The sequence below is a fragment of the Gavia stellata genome, chromosome 2 (genome assembly GCF_030936135.1).
Source record: "Gavia stellata isolate bGavSte3 chromosome 2, bGavSte3.hap2, whole genome shotgun sequence".
Lineage (NCBI taxonomy): Eukaryota > Metazoa > Chordata > Aves > Gaviiformes > Gaviidae > Gavia > Gavia stellata.
In genome coordinates this window covers 33,863,218-33,877,415 of record NC_082595.1, presented here as the reverse complement: position 1 = coordinate 33,877,415, position 14,198 = coordinate 33,863,218, and the positions used below count along the sequence as shown (strand labels likewise).

The 14,198-nt window shown below is 40.5% G+C and overlaps 1 protein-coding gene across 1 annotated transcript in view; it reads left to right on the top strand.

The window, feature by feature from the left end:
• The first annotated feature begins 1,780 nt into the window (after positions 1 to 1,780).
• KIF25 (kinesin family member 25) overlaps positions 1,781 to 14,198 on the top strand; it is a 41,636-nt gene continuing 29,218 nt past the window's right edge. Inside the window, exons 1-6 of the mRNA XM_059835774.1 lie at positions 1,781 to 1,855; positions 2,669 to 2,734; positions 5,666 to 5,782; positions 7,705 to 7,843; positions 12,676 to 12,779; positions 14,012 to 14,100. Of these exons, the coding sequence (XP_059691757.1) occupies positions 1,781 to 1,855; positions 2,669 to 2,734; positions 5,666 to 5,782; positions 7,705 to 7,843; positions 12,676 to 12,779; positions 14,012 to 14,100 (590 nt within the window). The remainder of the gene's footprint in view (positions 1,856 to 2,668; positions 2,735 to 5,665; positions 5,783 to 7,704; positions 7,844 to 12,675; positions 12,780 to 14,011; positions 14,101 to 14,198) is intronic.

Sequence of the window (14,198 nt, the reverse complement as noted above, 5' to 3'; positions counted from 1 at the left end):
TAGAGTTTATGGGAGGAAGTTGCAGTATCACGGAAGACAGTTGCTAGAGCTGCACAGAGTTGTTTGGTTTGTTTTGTGAGAGATGGGCTGCATCTGGGTTCCTCTGTAAAGAATTGCTATCCTTTGTGTGCCAAACATGGAGAGATTCACTGCAATATGCCTTTGGATCTTCTACTGCCCATATGACAGGGCATTTGCCATGTTCAGTAGACAGTAACTTGAGACTGCTGTTTTGCAGAACTGGATTCCTCTGTAATGATGATGTTGGCTTCAGTTTCTCAAAAAAAAAAAAAAGCTGTAGTGCAAAAATATTGTTATTTCCCACTTCCAAGAAGCTGACATGTTTGTATCTGGCATACTTTCACATTTAGTAGCCAAATAGTATGCAGACTGCTTTCAAGATAATGTTAATCTTTCAGTGCAATACAGTAGAGCATTAAGTAGTATTACTAAGGTATGTCACATATTGGCCTTGGAAACCTTCGTATGAGACCCCCAGCCATAGCCTGAATGAATAGCTTCTGTCTTGGCAGCCTCTTCGGACTCCCACACCAGCTCTCCTAAGACCAGCCCTAGACACTGGCTTTGTTTACAGAGTTACTGTGAATAGCTGCTGTCAGAAGGGACCTCTTTGTATCATCTAGGCCAGGGTCAAAGCAAGGTCAGCTACAGCTCGTTGCCCAGGGCTGTGTCTAGTTGGGTTTTGAGTACTGCCAAGCCTGCAGACTCCACAGCCACTCCGGGTAACCTGTGCCAGTGTTTTACTACCCTCATGCTAAAAAAAAAAAAAAAAAAAAAAAAAAATCTGGGGTGTTCAGAGTGATTTTCATGTGTCTCAATTTGTGCCTATCGCCTCTTGTCCTGTCACTGGGCACCATGGAGGAGGGTCTGGTTCTGCCATCTTTATACTCTCCCATCAGGTATTTCTACATATTGATCAGATCCCCCTCAGCCATCTTTCCTCCATGCTGCATAACCCCAGCACACTCTGTGTAACAGATTTTCCGATCCCTTAATCTTCTTTGTGGCCTTTTTAGCCTTAGACCAACTGCTCAAGGGAGAAATCCTGTAACCAATATAGGAGCACTAGGCTCTGTCCTCCTCCTCGCTCTTTGTTGTGGCCGCTGAACCTGAAAGCCGGGCCTGTGCCGGTGGCCCCAGGAACTGGTGCTCTGAGAGGAAGTCTTTCAGTAGCCTTACACCAGCCCTGGGGACTACAGGCTTCGCGTCTGTCCCTGCACTCCTCACCCTAATCCTTGGCCTCAGCCTCTGAGGTCATTTATCCCAAGTGACGCTGTAGACAGAGGGTACCACTGCCGGCCTCCAGTCCCTATTTATAGCGCACTCGTTCACTGCTCTGCTAAATGCGGTGTGGGACGAGGGGGGTGCAGTGCCCCCCGCCCCTCCGAGGGCGCCCTCCCTGAGGGCTGGCAGCCGAGCCCTCGCCGTGGCCCCGCCCCATCCCCCCTCACTGCGAGAGGATTGGTGAGCGTCCCTGCCCGTCACGGGCGCGCCTGTTGCAGCCGGCCTCGCGGCGCGGGGCGGCTGGCAGGCGCTGCCGCAGCCCTGCTAACGGTCGGAGGCGGCACGCGGGCAGCGCATGAGGCTCGCCCAGCCAATCGAAGCACTTGCTGGTGGGAGGGGCAGAAGGCGGGTCCCGTCACTATGGCAGCCGAGTAGACGCCCCAGCTGCATCTCTCATTGGCCAATTTAAGTCCCCGAGGGGAGGCGGGGGCCGAGCGAGGCCCTGGTCTGCCTCGGCGCGGGAGCGGGGAGCGCGATGCGGCCGCGGAGGGGGCTCGACCTGGGCTCCGTGTGGGCGCAGCGCCTCCGGCAGCTGGAGCAGCAGTTGCGAGTGAGCCCCGCGCCGCAGCGGCGGGAGGGGAGGCGAGGGGCGGGCGGTGGGGCGAGAGCTGGCCCGCCCCGGCCTCCGCGGCGGCGGCGGGGCTGGAGAAGGGGAGGGGCCTGGCGGGCGGGGCACGTGGCGACGGCAGCGCCTCGGCCTGCTGAGGGCGGCGGTACGGCCCGGCCGGCCTGCCCTCTCCTGCCCCTCCTGCTAAAAGTATCTTTCTGGGCTTAGTATTCAGGCGAGAATCTTAACTACAGCGGCCTACGGGGACTTGGCGGGCAGCCTGAGGTGGGGGAGAGGCTGTTCCGGTTGGGGCTGGGTTAGGAATGGGGTTTCAGAGCTGTGCTCAGCCTCCCCAGCCCTGCTGCCGGGCGGGACGGGCGTCCGGCTGCTTCGGAAGGCAGCACCTTGTGCGGAGGAATAGTCCTGCTGCGGAACCGTGGAAGATGTCTAACAGTGCAGCCTTGGAAAGGGAAGTGTATGTGGTTATTTATAAATAAGTAAAATAGCACTTCTCTAACAACCTGGAAAACGTCAGGAGATGGTTTTATAAAGCCAAAGCAGTTAAAATTTTGTATGTATGTATTTCCGCATAAGCAGGCAAAGTGACGGAAAATATCGGTAAGCATGGAGTATTAAGAGTTTATCCTAATTTTTATGTGCTTGTAGACAACGATTGTGCTGAGGAGACTGGGGATAGGTAGTCCTTTGGTTTTGAAAGGTAGAGAAGCAGGGAAATGTAATAAAGCCATTATAATGAAATAACGTTCATCAGACTAATATTTATTTCATTCTTACTTTTGTGGGTTTTTTTCTTAGACCAAAGAAGAAAGAATAGTTGTCCTGGAAACTGAAAATGCTGCTCTTCATCTAAAACTTGCAGAGGTAACTATTGTTTGTTTTTCCAAGAAGAATTCTTACGAAAACAGAAAAGAAAGACTGAAATCTGCCTTCATATTTTCAAGTTTTGCACCCTTTACCTGTTGGGAAAATCTATGAAGAGATTAAGGCTAAGCATTTCTTTTTTTTTTTTTTTTTTTAATCAGCAATAATGATAGACTGATTAAGTAACTAGAAGTTGACGTACATTTAAATAATTGCCATTGTTCTAAATCTACAAAAGTGAACTGAGGGAACGACTCTGCAAACATTAAATATGGAATATTGCTTTCTGCTTGCTGCGAAAATGTTTGCCTAAAAGACAAGGGTAGATTTTGAAGGAATACTTTCTAGACATAATCAGGATGATCCTTTAAAAAGGAATATTCATAGAGCGCAGGACAGACATTTCATTATGAGCAGACTTACCAAAGATGCCCTATTGCATGTCTTCATAGCACTAGTATTACACTTGCCTAGAAAAGGCAAGGTACTGTTGCAGAAGTCAGTCATGGAGCATACAGCAACAACTGGGTGCCCTCATTTCCTTACATCCTTCTACAGAAGTGTATGCTGTTCCTAGACCATTATTGAAACAAGGACCAGCCTGTGATAATGTTTGGGGTCTTCAAAGGGAGGGTTTCAGACATTTACAGAATTTTGAATATTGATCTACACCACTAAACTAGAGCCAGCAGTGAGTATTAGTTGTGATAGACTGTTGGCCAAGAGTTTCTAATCTGGGCTGAAACATTAGATGGTTGGGTGACCTCAGGAAAGCCATTTGCCCTCCCGATGGGTTTGTTGACACTTGTGGATAAAAGTGGGTTTAACGTTTTTCAAAGCCTGACTGGAAGCAGATGGTACATCTGAAATGAGTTGTGCTAGGTACACAGAAGGATACTGTAATTGATTCTGAGAAAATGTTTCTATTATTTTTATTCTGCTTTATAATATTTACCAAAAATCTTAAGTATTTCAGCTGTTGTTTGTTTTTTTTTTTTTTACTCTCACAAACACAAGAAATTATTTTAGTCAGTAAGGTGCATCAGATGTAGCAAGTATTTGATAGTGAAGCCTTGTTTTCCAAATACAGCACTGTTCCAGTTTATTGCAAAATGTGCTGGAAGATACCAGCACTTACAGACACAAAGGCAGCCTTTGCAATAAAGATAAACTTGGTAGTGGAAGTGATGAGAGGTTGACTGCAATGAAAGTAGAATTCACCATTCCGCTTTTATTGTTCATGTTGAGAAAAATGGGGGGATCGGGGAACCTGTGCAGATGGTGGGAAACATGTTAGATGTTAAAAGTAGGTTTTAACCAGCTTAAGCTTATTTAACAATAAGGCTTGAGTACTGCAATTGCTTATATATATGCTTAACTTTTCACATGTGATTAGAGATACTAATTCTGGTGAGCTACTTGTATACGTTTTTGTCATGCATGTTTGTAAATATTGCATCTGAGTAACATGAGTCTTGACAATCCTCAGAGTAAAAGAACACATGAACACTGTATAGAATCGGTCTCAATTTCTGGGATTTTAAAGCCTGTAACAAAAAAATGAGAGTTCTTTTAAAATAATAGCTGTATAGCTGTGCAGGACCTCAGGTTGCATTTGTAAATAGAAGATGCATGCTTTGTGAAGGTGAAAAAGCTACATGAAAAGGTTGGTTTAGATAAGTGAAGTACTTTTCTTGAAAAATATAATCTTTCTTTATTCTAACAGCTCCAGGACATTGTATTGTTGTTCTTGCAGATTTCATCTGTAGTTAAACTGCAATTGAATGTTTACTTTTTACCTATCATTATCAGATAACTGGAATTAAATCAAAACCGTTAATGTAAGTAGATTTAGCTCTTTCATGTTGTTGTACTTTTCTACGCTGTGTTAGTTTAAATAACAGGGAACTGCAGTCACAGAATTTATGGCCTGAATAAAGTAGGAATTAAGTCTGTGCTAGAGACAAGTGCATTCCAAAATAAGGAAAGAGGCTATTAGTACTGGTTAAGGAATGATAGATGTCAACAGGTTGCAGGGGAAAGTAGGTGAAGAAGTTGCAGCTCATTTTAAGTACCAGGATTGTCAGTAAATGATGAAAATGCAGTTTTTAAAATAATACAGATTCTGTCATATTGCAGAATTTCACAAGTACTCTACAGAGATTTCTTTTTTGTGTTCTTGCCTGTAAATATTTAAAGTTGCACTATTTCTGTTTTCCTTTTGATTTCAATATCTCAAAAATTTGGTCATAAAAATTGCGTTTGCATAATAGGTAATTTGAGATTATTAGAAAGCATTCTTCTCCACATCCTTTAAAAAATGCTTTGGTTGCTTTGATCTCTGAAGACCCAGCTTAGTGCTTTATTGCTACAGTTTTGCACCATTACAACTCTACTGAATGTAATGGTGTCGGTGCTGGTAGGAAGCTACAGCAATGAACACTAAGTTGGGGGCTGTATATTACTAGCTCCTTCAGGACTTCAGCAGCTAACGCATGTGTATGTGTGTCCTCATTCTGTTTCATGTCCTTTCAGAGATCTTTCTACATTAAATGTAGTTACTGGAAGACACTTAAACCAGCTATGTAACCAGCCCTTTTCCCTAAGTGAAGGCACAGTTTTAACCATTTAGATCCACCTCAAGCGTAAGTAAGGGGTTTTAGGTACTGCAAAGGCATTTTAGAAATCTGATGCTGAGGTTTACCGCTCTAAGGAAGTAGAATGTTGTGATGTTAGCCAGTTACCTCAAGGTGATCCTTCATGTCACTCAGAAAAAGGTAAAAGCAAAGAAATGATGTATTCACAACATCACATGTAATCAGATAGTTGAGTTACAAATGTTCATAGGGACAAAGGGGACAGAATTGCAACAGAAATCAGGAGTGCTTTAAAGTGATGTTTTTGATTTTATTTTATTTTTTTTTTAAACAGTATCAAGTGTTGGCTGGAAGAAGCACTAATGAAGTATTGCAGCTCTACTCTGCTCATGGCCAGCAGCAGAAATTGCAGAGGAGTTCTGTGGTAACCCAGCTGCATGGGGCAATAAAGGTAAATAATAATGTAGGCGTAATCTATGCCCTAAACATTTACATGCTTATCAAATATAGTAAAACCCAGAAAATGGTCATATATGAACCTGATCTATGGCTTTATTGTATTCACTGCAAGTACTGCTGTGAATACAATAAAGTGTAGCAACGCCTGAGTTAGCTTAAAATTTATAGTGGTTTTGCTGCAATAGGCTGCAAAGTCACCTGAGAAGCTGGTAAAAGTGGCTGCTCCTGAGCTCCAGGATCTTATGTATAGGCTGCTATCAGTACCCAAGCTAGATATTTTTGTAATCAAAACCTTGCAATCCCTGATTTGACTATCATATAGACATCCCCTAAAAACCAGTAAGTGTGATGGACTTTAACCAGATAGGCAGATCCTTTAAAAAAAGCATTGGAGAGTTCCGTTGATTTCAGTAAGAGTTCTGCTCTGGCGGATCTCAGAAGAGGGAGTAGTTTGCTGTATGCTCACTCAGGTTGTCTTAATTTTGCATCAAAGAGGCGGGAACTGTTCTCCCAGTACTAGGACCATAATATTTTCCTTTTTGAAGTACTTATTCCTTAAGTTATTTCACAGAATAGTGAGTTCATTTTAGGGATGCTAACAAATGTCAGTTTTTCTCAGGGCAGCACTGAATGCCTGCATAAAATGACTGAAAAGTATCCCAGGAAAGAAATCTGATTCTTAACAGGCAGAAGGATGTAGCTTAATTGTAGCATAGTTGGACTAGATGATCATTGCAGGTCCCTTCCAACTGAACTATTCTGTTCTGTTCTAATTACTGAGCAGTGATTCTGCTCAGTAAATTTTGTGGTGGTGTTTTACATTATTAGGTTAGCTAGAATGGCAAAACTGCTTGTGATGCAATACCAGAGGATTGAGATAGTTTAATATCGGAGATGAATGAATGTTAGGACAGAGCAAAGCTCTCCAAATAAAAGTCTAGATTAATGGTAATCGTATACCTGTAATAAAAATATTTCTTGCCAATTATATTCTGTGGCTTTTGAGAGTGAGAAATGCAGTGATTTTTCTCCCTTTAGTTTAGATTATTGTTTTATCTCTGAAACTAGTTGATTAATTCAAGGTCAGTACCACAGTTGGAAAAATAAAATGGCACAGAATATGTGACACTTTGTACCAGGCTGACTAATGAAACATCACAATGCTTCTGTGAGATAAAGTACTGTTAAGTTCATCTTGCAGATGGCTTGACATCTAAGTCTTGGAATGAACATGTAAAGAAGTCTACTAATCCTAAAATCAGGTCAATTTGTTTTTACTTTATTTGGACTTTTAAGTTAATATAAGCTGCTCTTACAAACATTTAAAAGTCTCATCATATATTTTATGCTGATTTATATCCATAATACAAATACTTTTCTGAACAATAAAGGTTTCTGATCTTTTCAAAATACATCTATTCTCATAGGAAGGCATAGAACTGGCTTATTTAAGAAATTACTTAGAGTGAAGCTTAGCAAATACCTCCTGATCAAAGTGCAGAAAATGACTGCAGTAAGGGATATATGGATCACAGTTTTTCATTGCTAATTCTGGATATGTCTTACAAGTGGGCAGAACACACGCATGCTCACACGCACTTATTTTTGTTTGATAAAATAAGAAAGAGACTTTGTTATATCTGAAGCTGTGTTATGGCTGAAATATGTACCATAAGATGGTAAGGATCCACAAAGTCTTGCTGAAGTCTTTAGGAAATGACAGTGCTGAATATCTTGCAGGATCCTTCTCTAAACATGCTGAAAGATACACTCCTGAAGACTTCCTTTCATCAAGTAGAGGGTTCTTCCTGACTGTGATATCTCATCATAATTATTTGTGGTGGTGTTATGTTGATTCTTCCTTAACTGCTGTTTTTGTGTCTTTATAACGTATTTTTTCGTCTTGCTGAGAAGAGGCTTAAGCAAGACCTGAAGAGCCTCCATTCATTTGCTCGTGAGCTTTCAAAAGACTTTCAGCGTCAAAGCAAGACTTACATTTACCAAGTTTTGACAGCAGTCCAAGGGATACAGCTGCAAAATGAAGCAATGCAAAGTAAGGCTTATTACATTTACATTTACATTTTTGAGAAATGTGTCACTGAAATTGTAGTACTTGTTTTTTATTTGGCATTAGATCACTAAGGAGTTCTGAAGCGTTAGAGTACAAATAACTGCAGAGGTTATGACTGATAACTTGGATCTACCTTTTGTGTTGATTGCAGCTGCTACTAGACTGCTGCTGAGTTGGCTTAGCTGTAGCATTTTTAATCTGCAGTTCTCAGGCTTGTTATCCTGACTATTTTAAAATAGCTGAATAAAGAATGTGTTGTTTTAGTTGAACTTTGTCTGCTTTTGACTGTATCAGAAAAGGAATCAGGTGATTTCACAGACTTCTGAAAATACTGCCTGAAATTAGGACAGACTGGATTTTTAATATTTCTGTGTATTTACGGAGAAAACTTTACTTCCAAATCAAAACCAGTTTCTCTCGCTAGACTGTAGGTAACACTCCCACACAGACTACTGTTTCAGAATTCAGGTCCTTCCCTGTTTATGTGTACATACAAAGCAGACCCTGCAGTGCAGTGGCGCTCTCTGCCCTCATCACTGAGGACTAAGTGCATTGGCATGCTTTCAATATTCTCGATTCTGGTGGAGCTCCTACCAGGCCTGAAAAGCACGTGACACCTACAGCACTTAAATTGTTTGAAGCTTAGCAGCCTGATGAACTAACAACAAATACACAAATTTATAATCAGAGTCCCTGAGTGATGCTCTGATATCCACGTGTTGCCATTTAAAAGGTACATTTTTCTCCTGCTTTACTTTTTGGTTGAAATATTTGATTCTGGTGGGACTAATCATGTCAATAGCAAGAAACAGCATTCTCAGTGACGGGTGTTTGCAGAACTTGTCCCTGTATGTTATGTACTAAGTTATTATTAAAATTGATTTGATTACTGTGCTATCCATGTAGAGAAATTGCTTAATCCAGTTGTCTTTAAAATGGAAAAAAACAGAGTGGAAAATTAATCCCAGATAAAGGTGAATGTTTCCCTTATTAAAGCAGGGGGCTAAATGAACAGATAGGAGGTTGGATTTGGCACTTGAGCTGTTGTGGTGTAAATAAATAGTAAATATTCCTTATGAGGCCTTGCAAATTCCTGTTGACTGTTCTCAGTTTGTACTTTGTGGTGCGTTGTTCTATGAAATCATAACCAGGAGAAGCTTCCTTGCCTATAACAAAATAGTGTGGTGGTACTTAGGTGGATGACTTACGTTTTCAATTTGGCCATTTTTCAGTTCTCTGTCAAATGTTTTAGATGGAGATTCTGTTGTTAAGGTTAAATATGACAGTCAGAATTGCCATCCTTAAATTACATATAATCTTTTGTAAACAGAAAGCCCAAAGAATATATTCTAGAGGTAATATGTTAGCAGTTTAATTCCAGAATAGAGATTAAAAATGAGGGAGAGAATTATAGAAGAAACATTCAAGTAGGTTAATTTCAAGGCTGTAGTTGACATCCAGCAAACTATAAAACTTTCATGTAATAACTGAGTAGTCCCTTGCTTAGAAATATTTATTCACAGTCTTGAAAACCAGGCTATTGCCATCTTTCCCACTGAAATTTAAATAGTAGTAATTCATGAGAGAGAGAAGTGCCCATTATTCTTCTGTTATAGGTCTGTTTCCCTCATAAACAAAGCTGCTATCATGTTGCAAAAAATACTGGCCACCTGACTGCAAATGATACTACTGAGGCAGATGCAGTAATTCAGCAGGTTGCTGGAAGGGTAGGAATTTCTAAAAATTTAAGATTACTTTTTAGATTGCTTCACCATGCAGCTATTATCAGAAAGAGGAAACAACAGTATCTGTGCATGCAGAACATACTTTCAGAGAGGGGAAACCACTGTTCTCACTGCTTGGCAAAGTGACGGGTGCTAAGAAGCAAAATCTGTCCAAGGGAGTATGTGATGGAGGAGTTGCTGCAGGTTACTGACGTATTTTGTGGAAGCTGCTGCAGCCCAGTGACTTAGATATCCTCTGTGGTTCCAGGACACTTTTTCTCTTGTGAAGTACCATCATCTTTTACCCTCAACTCGACAGCAGACTTTCACCACCTCAGCTGCCTTTCCTTCTTAGTCTGGAGTAGGGGAAGAGGAGAGTGACCTTGGATCCAGCAACAGCAATATTGCAGCAGCCCAGAGAATAATGGACCAGCATATAAAACACTGCTGAATTAAAAATAAGTTTTGGAATTAAGTCTATTACATCATAGCTGCTTATCCTCAAAAGCATGGTCAGATTAACCTTCTTTTTAAACTGGAATCTAGTGTGGAAAGAAACATTAAAAACCCCAGGGAGCTATGGGGACAGCTACATATCCATATCTGTGCGAGGCTGCAGCTGTGCTAGGTTATGCTGGTCCTGTGGTTCATGTCCCCGTCATGGACCTTTTTGTTATGGTATAACTGTTTGCGTGACCACACACAAAACAGATCAGGGAGCTGATCGAGGACAGAAATTTCTCAGCAAGAAGGATTGCTTTTAGACCTCCATGTGATCGTGGAAGCAGTTGTGCGAGCACAGCAGAAGGTCCGGTGCAGCACTGAATGGAAGGGAATGAAAAGCTCCTTACTCCTTAACCAGGACTGTCAATTAAAGAAATATTACAATCCTGAACATGTTTGCAAGCCATTGCTCTTCTACAACTGTTAGTCTGATTATTGATGAAGATCCTAACTGTGCTCAGTGACGTTTAAACAGAAAAATCGGCATTCCCAGCTCCCAGAAAGTTTCCGTATAAGTCAATGAGATGGGCAAAGTGTGGGGGAAAAGGATGTCTATAATGGCTGCAGGCATATAGTGACTACTTCTCTTGAATAATGAAGAGTGGGTTATTAGTATTTTAAAACAGATGCACCCTGTGGCTGCCCCTAGGTTATGGGTGAAAATGTAACTTCTGAATAGCTTGCAGCTGATGCCAAGCAGAAAACTAGGAAAATGTTAAATACGTGTTTATATTTTATAAATATATAGCTCCACTTTTGGAAAAATTAAAAGTTCAGAAATAATTTATGCATTAGGAAACTTGCTTTGTGGAGCTTCTATTCAAGAAGTTTTTCTGTGCTGCACGTTAAGCTTTACAGAAGATGGACATTAAAACTGATGGTTCACTCTTACAAATATCAAAATACCATCTGCTAAATGCAACAACTTGACTAATTTTCTAGAGATTGCAGTCCTTCACCTGTCTGCTCAAAAGCCCTGGTGTCAAATTAGGAAGCCCCAAGGTTGATTACTGTTTTCACAATCATCTTCACCATAGGAGGGATAGTTGGGGGGGGGGGGGGGGGGGGGGGGCAGGGGTAATTAGGGCTTAAGTTAACTGAAACTGAATCTATAAAGTCCCGTAGGCTTCTGACAGTCCTCATGAAGAGATGACTTAACTACTGAAACAAACTAATGTGGTTTTTTTTTTTTCTTTCAAGACTGGAAAAGTACCCTTAGCACCTATTGCTTTACTTTACTGCTTATTCAGAGACTTCAAGAACTGAAAGTGTGTGTACATGAATTTATAAATGAAGATATTTATTATGGAGATTACTTAAATAATCAATGGATTCCAACCTTGTATTTTGAAAAATACTGTATGATTAGGGGTCAGTGACTGTAAGAGTAACTTGTGGCAATTTATTGTAACATATTTGCATGTGATTCTCCAAACCAAGACATATTAGTGTTAAACCACATACAGGACGCGAGAAAAGGATTTTACTTAGTGAAACTCCTAGACTTTGATTCCCCAACTAGTAACATCATGTTTCCCCTGCATGCATGCACTTGTGAAGGAACATTATGAACTGGAGGTGAACAGCGTGGGTATCACAAAAATAAGATTTGAGAAATTTCTAGTGTAGACAAATGACCCTTGAAGTTATCTGATTTTTAGTTTATACCAGAGAGTGCAAATCATATGTGTGACATGCTGAGATTTTAAGTCTGTTCCTTTCTTTGTAAGGTAGCACATACTGAGGCTGGTGGCCATCCTGCTAGCTCAGCTCTCAGACCATGGTTTTGATTGCTTGATACTCTGTCTTCAAACTGCTCGCTAATTGCTGGGGAGATTGATCTCCCACTGGGGTTACTAAAAGCTTGCTTTTTATCCAAGTTTACAGTCACATTATGTGCCTTCTGGGCTGTATGTTTGTTTTAGGCCTGCTCAGTGTTAATATAATTGGGCTGAAATAAAACTATTTGTGAAGTTAGAAGGCTTTTACAATGACCCATATTGCCCTCCTCAGTTTTGTGAAGGAGACTCCCTGGGGTTCAAAAGATCAATCTTTTTTATGAAATCCTACCCATGAAGCGAATGCAGTTATCTTGAAGGGGAACCTTGTAGCTGTTTTACAGGATTAGTAGCACTGTAAATGAGGCTGAGGATAAATGATAGGTTAACTTCTTGTAAAGTTAGCTGGCATGAGTCTAATAATCTGCAAATATGGCATGAGCCTTGCAAGTGACAGCCCCATCCGGAAGTAGGTTGCTTCAAGTTTAGGTTTCAGGCTTCACTGACAAATAACATTACTCTAACTAAACTGACATATTTGAACTGCCTTTAAATATCTTGTATTTTTGATTGTTTTTCAAGATTTCATATGTATACTTGTGGTAATTATCTGTAACTTCACATAGCCATTTCATAGCAAGAAGTATGATGGGATTTTTCAGAGGTGTCTAGTAAATCAGGAACTAACCCTCCTAATTAAAGTTTGGTAAAAGTTAAAAAGGTTTATGCTTGTATTTCATGAGGTGCTACTGGAAAATTAATTTTGTAAAGTCACAGAGTTTAGTTCTTTGGAACACCTTTCTTCTAGTGTTTCAGATAAAAGCTTTTGATCTTGAGCAGTCTCTACAAGAGGTGACAGAGAGATATGAGAAAGAAAAGCAAAAGAGGAGAGCTCTACATAACAGCTTAGTTGTAAGTATGGTTAATGACAAAACATCTTCTTATGTTGTTGTAATTATGCTCATAATTTCCTCACCAATAAAACTAATGAATATACTTTCCATGGATATATCACCTCCCCAGCTGTCTATATACGATGCATTTCTTTGCTGAGGCATATTTGTCTTATGATGAACCCCACCCCATTCTTTTTACACAAGCATCTTCCAAATGCTCTCGTGCAACATATTGCCGTAAGGAGTATCATCCATTTTTAATAGTGGACAAAACTTGATTTTCTTCATCATCGTCTCTAAATTTGCAGCTTCTCAAATTGTTTTAGAAGTCTTAAAATGATCAACTTGAAATTGCAAAAGGGTCATCTCTTATTTTTCCAAATATGTCTAGCTGTATCCTGCTCAGCCATTAGTGATGGTTCATTTGGGATTAATTTTTTCCTTTTTGTACTTTGACTTTACTCTTCCTCCCCACCCCTCAAACAACTAGTTTTGGGTTGCCTGATTCAGGACCTGATTTTTAGAAACACAAGTCGCCTTCAAACAAAAATCTTTTAAGTTTTTCTACCTGGGAAAATGAAGCTCTGTTTGTTAAAAAGTATTTACCTTCCAAACTCTGCCTTGTGTTGCGGTTTACTGAAAGGATATTCCCCAAGGCAGCAGGGAGTTAATGCCAGTGGTCACTAGTCATCACAGGCAAGCTGTTTTCACTAATACAAAATGAGAAGAACTGATCACCAGCAAAAAGGAAGGAAAAACACCAGGTTAGATGAACTGAAGTCTGAAACAGCCTGCAGAGAAACATCAGTTTTAGTCATGTATGAACACACAGTGGAGAGGAAAAGGTACAAAATGTTGTATATTCCACATCTTCCTCAGGGATGGTGGAAGAGAAATGGAGTGTGTAATCTTGTCTGTTGAGTTAATATAGGTGTCTGAAAAAGCTCAGGTAAAGAGGAAGGAGACTGAAGAAGGGAAAATGGCTCCGATTGAAAGCCTTTGTTTTCATATAGACTGGAGAGGGCTACACCATTCCAGAGCTCTTTAGAGCTCTATACTTATTCAAATACTTCTTCCTAACTTCTCAAGGCAAATGATATAGATACTATTTTTCTCTCCATAGAGTCTAAGGCTGTGATGTTGTAAACACCTGCTTTCTTAAACACATTCATGTCTGCTTCAAAAATTCTAGTGTATTTGTCCTCTCCAGTAGTTTGTGTTAAATACATCTTAATATTCTAACCCTAGGAACTGAGAGGAAATATCAGAGTCCACTGCAGGATCCGACCATTGCTACCTTTTGATATTGCTGCTGGACATTGGATATCACAAGATAGGTAATTTATTTTGGCTGTGTTAGATCTTAGCTGACTCTTAAAATACAGAGAAAACAATAGTTATATGTATATGAGAACAACTGTGTTCTTGATTTTTC